This window comes from Callorhinchus milii, unplaced genomic scaffold (genome assembly GCF_018977255.1).
Source record: "Callorhinchus milii isolate IMCB2004 unplaced genomic scaffold, IMCB_Cmil_1.0 Scaffold13, whole genome shotgun sequence".
In the NCBI taxonomy this organism is placed as follows: Eukaryota; Metazoa; Chordata; class Chondrichthyes; order Chimaeriformes; family Callorhinchidae; genus Callorhinchus; species Callorhinchus milii.
This window is the reverse complement of record NW_024704754.1, coordinates 5,903,337-5,911,347: the sequence shown is the minus strand read 5'-3', so window position 1 is coordinate 5,911,347 and position 8,011 is coordinate 5,903,337. Positions and strand designations below refer to the sequence as shown.

Here is an 8,011-nt window from a genome sequence, read left to right as displayed (position 1 = left end):
CTCTTAGAAACACCCACTCACTCCCGCACCAACAAGACTTTAACTACATTTGAAGGCAATGCCTTCATTCTACACCAATTCCAAAGCAAACAAAATATCGAATTGCTGGGGAGAGGGTAGGGGGTGGGTGGGGGGGAGATGGAGGGCGGGGAGGAGGAAGAGGTGACCTGTGAATGTGTCTTGAATGGAAACGTCATGCAGCAAGTAGGAGGTACGAGAGTGGGCGTTGAATAAACATAGTGATAAGGAAGTTTTAGTGAGCCTTACCGCAGCAGAGGTCTCTCTGCGTACAAGTGAGGGAGCGAGGGAGTTGTTGTATGTGGGGACTTGCATGCTCTGGAACTATCAGAATCAACCCAGAATGTCTGAAAATAAGAGGAAGGGAAAGGGCAAGGGGAAAAAGAGAGGGGAAGGTCGCAGAGGTGGGAGAAAGAAGGGCAAGGATGGTAAGGGCTTAAGACACTGCCTCTTTGCTCCCTTCAGCAACTGATGCAAACTCTGCAATTGTCTTTTCCACGCTGTGCTGTTCTGTGCTATGTTGTGTTGTGCTGCTTTCTTGTGTACGTAAGCTGCTTTGCGAATCAATGCCATCTCCTTATAGTGTGCGGAGGAGGGAATGTGTTTTAACTTGCGAGTTACTGAGGCGGTTCAGAAGAAGTTTTTTTTTGGAAGATGAAACCCTACAAAGTAAAATGCAAGGGGCTTTTATTTTGTGTTTGTGTGTGTGCGGGGAGGAGGGTGTTTAAAAAGAAACGTACCCACTGGAATGTTTTAAGATGCTTCAGGAAAAAATGTGCTGTAAGTTGTACCGGTTGAAAAGTGGGAAGGCAGGAGAACAAGCGACACACAGATGTGCAGTTTTTTTTCGCTGTTCAGAAGTATGTGAGGATACACTTCTGAGTATCTGGGGATTTTATTCACCAGAGCGGCACTGTGAAATGTCCCTCTTTTCTCTCAGCTGCGTTTATAATAATACTACGACTATTAATAATAATAATAATCCTTGCGTTCGAGACGTCTCAAAGCGCTTCACAGAATATACTGTGAAGTGAATTGACTGTATATTTTGTGGGCGAAACACGGCAGGCAATTGCGCACAGCAGCGTCCCACAAACAGTCGTGGATTGAAATGACCAATTTTTTTTTTTGAGGGATTATTATCAGGAGTGTGGAGTGAGGAAACTTGCCCAAGGTTTCACACTGCCGGAAATCGAACCCAGGCCTCTCGATTGCGAGGCGAGTGCTCTAACCACTGAGCTACAGGACCCCACGGAACCACTTGCACATGAAATGAAATTGGCACCTCCCAACCTCTCTGACCTGCTTATTTCCCAACCCGCTACCCGCTGCCTCCGCTTGACTGGCTCGGCTTTCTGCTTGTCCCTCATGCCCTTCATTCCACTAGGCGCCCCGAAACTCTTCCTCTATCCCTCCGCCTTGCCCCCTCCTTCCCCATCTTCAGGTCGCACCTGAAGACCTTCCTCTTCGACCGTACTTACGGTCACCTCCCCTCTCCCCCCAGCTCGGCTCTGCTACCGTCAAGCGCTCTGGCACGCTACCCTGCGTGAGGGGTGCTATATAAATGCAAGTTGTAGTTGCGAGCATCCGCACGCTGGGATCCAATCTAACACACTTTGTGTTTTCACAGTCTAAGCTCCTGTCAGAGAACATTTGTAACATAGAACATGTGAGCTCTGGTCGGTGGGTTGAAGCTCTGGGTTTGGGGGTGTCAGCACCACTCTTTGGGAAGGAAGTATCTCTGTGATTTCCAAAGCGCTAAACGGAACAGATTGCATAGGCGTTTTGTGTGTGTATGTGCCCATGAGCGACGCACAGAGTTGTAGCCTAATCGTGCTGTGTTTGTGTGTTTGCATGTGTGCGTATGTGTGTGTGTATGTGTGCCTTAACAGCATCTGTGCTGGTAATGTCTTGGAAAGTGCTTCATTTGCTTTTAGACATTTTTGAAAAAGCGCAGCATCTTGGAAAAACTGTTTGTTGTTGGGTGCTTTTTTTGACAAAGGGAATGCTATGTTTTTTTATTGCCTCTATAATTGAAGGTCTATTTTTCAGGGGGTGGGGGTGGGGGGAGTTTCATTTTCAAAATCCTTACATAGCCCAGCGAATAAATAATAATCCTTGTGTTTGATTTTGCGTTGGGAGGATTTCTCAAAGCGCTTTGCGGGATTTTACCGTGAAGTATAGTGACTGTGTGTTTTTGTGAGCGAATGAGGCAGCCAATTTGTGTACAGCAACATTCCTGCAAACAGCCAAAAAGTGAGCAAGTGATTTTATCTGGGGGTTGATTGTTGGCCTGGACACAGGGAGGAACTGCCTTCTTTGGACAGTTACTGCCGCAAACTTAGGTGAAGGGTAAAGTTCGTAATAATAATAATAATCCTTGCATTTGATAGAGTGTTTTCCACGTCTTCGAGACATCTCAAAGCGCTTCACAGAATATACTGTAAAGTGAATTGACTGTATATTTGTGGGTGAAATGCTGCAGCCAATTGTGCACAGCAGTGTCCCACAAACAGTCGTAATTGACGTGACCAATTTATTATTCTTTTTATTTTCTTGAGGGATTATTATCAGGCTTGTGGAGTAAGGAAACTTGCCCAAGGTTTCACCCTCCCGGGAATTGAGCCCAGGTCTCTTGCTTGCGAGGTGAGTGCTCTAACCACTGAAGCTACAGGACTCCACATACTGTCGCAAACACAGGTGAAGGCTAAAGTTCAGGCAGAAACCCACACTGACCACTCGATGGTCCTGCTTGCTAGAGTCTCAATGTTCTGCTCTGTGGATAAAAGGCAAAAGTGAAATCAGTTATCGAGGAATCAGTCTCATTGGGATTTAGGTATGCGTTGAGCACTGAAATCAATCAACCAGTGGAGTCCTGTAGGATATTAGTTAGAGCACTCGCCTCGCAAGTGAGAGGACCTGGACTCAATTCCCAGGCAGCACAAAACCTCAGGCAGATTTCCTCACTCCACAAACTTCCGTTTATCTGGCATTAAGTAAGAACCCAGTTCGGGAACACAACATCACACGGGTATGGAGCTCATCAGTGGGAGTTGGTAAATCTGCTTCACATATCATTGCCAGCTGTTACGCAGACAAGCTTTGAGATTGTTGAGCACATCTGGCTCTGAGAAGTGAAATTGTGTGTAAATAAGGGGAAACTCACTCACAATATCTAGGCTGCCAACTCGTAACACCTCACAGAGCATTGCTTTCAAACCCATGCTACTTAACTGACAGACAGACAGACATACCCTCAGGCGCCTGATGTAATGCGGTTAGGAATATGGGGTTCACAGATTGCATATGTTTGGAGAAGTTTGACTCAGTTGAGTTTCTCTCCCGGTGTTTTAGCCAAACCGCACCCTACCCCAGTTAAAATTAGTCATTCACTTCACTACCTAAACTATGAGTCAATTACATGTGGAGAAAGGTAATTGAGACTGAAAAGATTGCTTTTCAAGGAGCCGGCACAGACAGGCAAAATGGGTTGAATCGGCGTCTACTGTGCTGTAAATTTCTGTGGTTCACAGCTGTTTGTGGGACATCGCTGCGTGCAAATTGGCTGTTGTGTTCACCTACAAAACACACAGTCGCTACGCTGTTCTGTGTGGTGGGATATGTGATAAATCCTGTGAAGCACTTTGAGGCCTTTCTGTGTCGCTGTATCAAGTGCAAGGATTGTTATTTTCTGGAGTTTTGACGATGGAACATGATTTGTAATTATAATGATAAATAGTAGTAAGAACCCAAGGCATTGAGGCAATGCTTTTCATGTCTCAAAGTATTTTGGAGGCGGAGGCGAATGCGTTGCGGGTGGTTCTGGGTGTGCAAACTGCAAAACTAAAGCGATTAATATAAAGCGAACTCTTTATTCTGTTATGTTCAGGCTTCATCAGAAACAAACGGAGATGGTTTACACTGGGAACATGTTCTGGGAACATAGGAACATGAGTAGGTCATTCAAACCCTCGAGTCTGTTCCCCCATTCTATTAGATCATGGCTGATCTGCACCTCAACTCCAATTACCCTCCCATGCCCATATCTCTTGATATCCTGACCTAACAAATATCTATCCACCTCAGTCTTGAGTCGTAAAGTGCTTGACACTGTCAATCACAAAGGCGTTTTTTTATTATTATTAAACATTTTGATGAGTTTATTTATTTTTATAACTTTTTCGAGGGAACGGGTGACTGAAATAGATTTGTAATACTAATCTACCTGTTCCAAGAAGAGGGTATGAAAAAAACTTCAACTGAATCTGGAAAAGTTATTGGAAAAGAAAGCAAATTGCGTAATGTGTGCGTTCTCTTTCTGTGTTTGATGTGGTGGTTAAGGCAGGATAATCAATACCACATTATGTTCAGACACATTAACATTTCTCATAGTTTATTTCACAGATTATTAAAAGGCTGATGGCTAAAGAGCCGGGTGGGATAGGGTTTATGATGTCTGATTCTGTGAGGTATAGGATGAGAAGTCTGCAAACCACAACAGACTGAATTACATCTCCAAGGAAGCAATGGGGGAATCTTTATTTGGGTTCCAGTGAAATGCTGGGGGGAGCACTACATTGTCAGAGGTACCTATAAAGAGCTTTGAGACATCCCCCTGATGTGAAAAGCCATATATCAAACCTCATTTTTAAAAAATATGTGGCTTTTAATTACTGCTTTGTGAGATGTAAGATGTCTCAACCCAGGATGTCTGGTCAGGAAGATGTCTCAAAGCACATCACAGGATTTTACTATGAAGTGTAGTGACTGTGTGTTTTATGAGAGACCACTGCAACAATTTATGCATAGCAATGTGCCACAAACAGCCAGGAAGTGAAAAGACCCTTTTTGTTTTTAGGGATTGTCGGCCAGGACACCGTTACAGCGAGAAATTTGAGTAGCGCCGCAGGGGGAATCTTTAGCGTCCACCTGGAACAGACAGACTGTGTAATATGACAGTGATAATATGCACTTACACGGAATGTGGCCACAAATAGAACCAGAAATCATTTGACGTGTGACTTGATGTTTCTTTTATCTTAAAAATAAAACCTACTGTTAAGTATAACAACTGTAATTTAAGGGGTGGACTGGAAGGAGTTACATCCAAATGTTTGGGAGTGCAGAGACCCAACAGAAAGTTAATGCTTTCCAAATTTACTACTTGTTGGGGAGCCCAGGAACCATTTGTCCAAAGTTCTAATAGACCTCTTTACATCCTGTTTAGTGCGCAACCTATAAAATGTCCTGAGCATCCATAAAAGTAGTCGACCCAGATTACAATGAACTTTGAGATTTATTGCGGTGGAAATGATCTGCCTTCAGTAGCGACTCCTGTTCTGTCACCTGCCATTGATTAAAATGTCATAATAATAATCCTTGCATTTGATACAGAGCCTTATCACATGGCAGAGATGTTTCAAAGCGCTTCACAGGATATAATGGAGAGTGGATTGACTGTGTATTTCATGGGCAGAGAGTTTGCGCACAGCAATGTCCCACAGGAGTGAGTGACCGATTTTATTTCTGTTGGCCAGGAATTTTCAAATAGTGGCACGGGATCTTTAACATCCATCTGAGCAGGCAGAGGGGACCTCGCTTTAATATCTCATCCGAAGGACGGCACTTCCAACAATGCAACACCCTCAGCACTGCACTGGAACGTCAGCTTAGACCACGTGATTCCAAATGCTGATGTGGAGATTTGAACCCACAAGCTTCTGATTCAGAGGCGAGAGCACTACCACTGCACCTGGCTGACACACAATGTACTGGAGCCCCAAGACGCAGCTCCATTAACTGGCTTATTCTGTCCACGTTCATCGGGTGGGAAGTTGGTCTCAGGTTTTGTGAGCGATTGTTGGCTGTTGGTTATAGACGGACTGTTCGGGGGAAATTGACCTATTGTTGTCTCTACAGGAGTTCCGAAGCTGAAGAAACTTAAAAATCAGACTCTCCAGGAAGGGCAGAGGCTCTCTCTCAAATGTGAGGCGTCAGGCAACCCTCAGCTCGTGTACAGGTGGTTCAAGGATGGAATGGAGCTAAAGAAGAATGGTGAAATTAAGATAAAGACTGGAAAGTAAGTTCCCCAGAAATATACCATCTAACTTCGACGTGTGACTGAAATATATTCCCCAGGAATACACAGGAATTTCCATCCCTAGGTGGGGAGCATGGAACTATCAGCCTTAAGCATACCGATATCATAGCTTCTGTTGTGTTGCTCTGTAACTGTGTGCCTTTGTGTGAGTGAGCACTCCATTTAAGAAATGCACATCCTATCCACTGTTGCTCTCTTTCTTTGTCTCTCTCGCCAAACCCTCTGCATTACAGAGCCACCCTCGCCCTTTCAGTCTATATTTCACGGCCCCTGTTTTATGTGCGTGGCTCAACCTCTGATACAAGGTTCGTTTGGGCTGTAAATTGCAACAAGTCAGTGTGCGAGGTAGTCGATGCCTTTTCTCCTGAGGACAGGCGATGAAGCTGAGCCTGTAACCTTTTACACAACGTAAACAGACGGAGAGTCAGCTTTTTAAATGATGGTTTGGGTTCTGAGCTTGCAGAAGGAATCCCTCTCACAAAAGAAATGTTCAAGATTAAAACACACTTTCACTCATTACTCCTAGGCTTTTTGGGGACATAAACAAAGCAAATTGATCTATTACCACAGAGCCAAGTGTAGGACCAGCTGGCTTAGTCCTGATTGCTACTAAAACGCACTACTGGAGATAACATTTATTATGTTAGCAGATTTATTGTCTGTGAGCTTTACTGACCACGAAAGCCCAACTCCTTTCCCTCCTGTGTGTTTGTCTCTCCCTCTGTATCACTTTCGCTCATTCTATCTCTCGTTCATTCTCTCTCTCTGTTGTCCATTTTTTTATTATTTTATTGTGTCTATCTTTCTTGCTTATTCTCCCACTCTCTCTCTCTCTCTTTCTTTCTCTCTCTCCGCCACTTAATCTCTCCCTATTTCACTCATTCTCTCACTCTCTCCCTCAGTCGCTCACTTTCTGGCTCATAGACTCTTCAACTCCTCCCAATCCCCCCGCACCCCCCCAACTTGCCCTAGCCAACAGTGAGAAGCGCTTTGAGGTGTCCTCGATGTTGTGCAAATGTAAATTGTATTGGAACATTAGCAGCAGTGAGCCGATCTCATTAGTCATCCCTGAGGCGAGTGGAAAAGCTGCTGTGTTTTGGTGCTCTCTTGCTTTCCCTCTCTTTGTTGCCTGTCACTAATGTCACACTGAAGCCATATCTATCCTGACGTTTTAACACTTGCAGAAATAAAACCCCAGGTTCCCCCGGGACCTATATTCCTAAAGACCAATTTGTCAGTTTTTTTTGTCTCCTGGTGACCTGGTTGACAATCGCCCAATAAATTCGGTCACTCACTTTACAGCAATGAGCAGGACAATTCTGTGTGCAAATTGGCTGGTCCCACAAAACACACAGCCACTCCGCTTCACAGTAAATCCCGTGAAGCAATTTGAGACGTCCTCCTGACGTGAAAGCCTCAGTATCAAATGTGTTACCATTATGATTGTTATTAATTATGATCATCTTTGGAGCTTTGGGCTGATTTGAGAACAAAGCCATTGAGTTGCCTACCAATACAAATAATAATAATAATACTTGCATTTGATATAGCGCTTTATCACGTCATCGAGACTTCTCAAAGTACTTCACAGGATACACTTTAAAGTGCAGAGACTATACATTTTGTGGGCGAAACCCAGAACCCGGTTTGTGCACAGCAGTACCCCACAAACAGCCTTGGAGTGAGTGATTGATTTTATTTGGGGGATTGTCGGCAGATGGGGAACTGGGTTTAACATCTCATCGAAGAATCTATGCATCTTGCCTTTCGCTGGTGAAACAAAATGAGTTTGCTGGGTCCAAACATGGGCTGAAATGTATTGTGGGATTTAAATAAAATGGATAATTGCCTGTGCTCAGTCATATAGACTGGCACTGCCTGCAAATATCGATA

The 8,011-nt window shown here is 44.3% G+C and overlaps 1 protein-coding gene across 4 annotated transcripts in view; it reads left to right on the top strand.

The window, feature by feature from the left end:
- The first annotated feature begins 219 nt into the window (after positions 1-219).
- LOC103186464 (pro-neuregulin-2, membrane-bound isoform) overlaps positions 220-8,011 on the top strand; it is a 42,742-nt gene continuing 34,950 nt past the window's right edge. For 3 of the 4 annotated variants that reach the window (XM_042339991.1, XM_007905518.2, XM_042339990.1), the window contains exons 1-2: positions 224-446; positions 5,938-6,097. In XM_042339991.1, coding sequence (XP_042195925.1) covers positions 332-446; positions 5,938-6,097 — 275 coding nt within the window. In that variant the 5' untranslated portion in view covers positions 224-331. Of the gene's footprint in view, positions 447-5,937; positions 6,098-8,011 lie in introns of all 4 variants that reach the window. The other variant, XM_042339989.1, reaches the window with a different exon arrangement.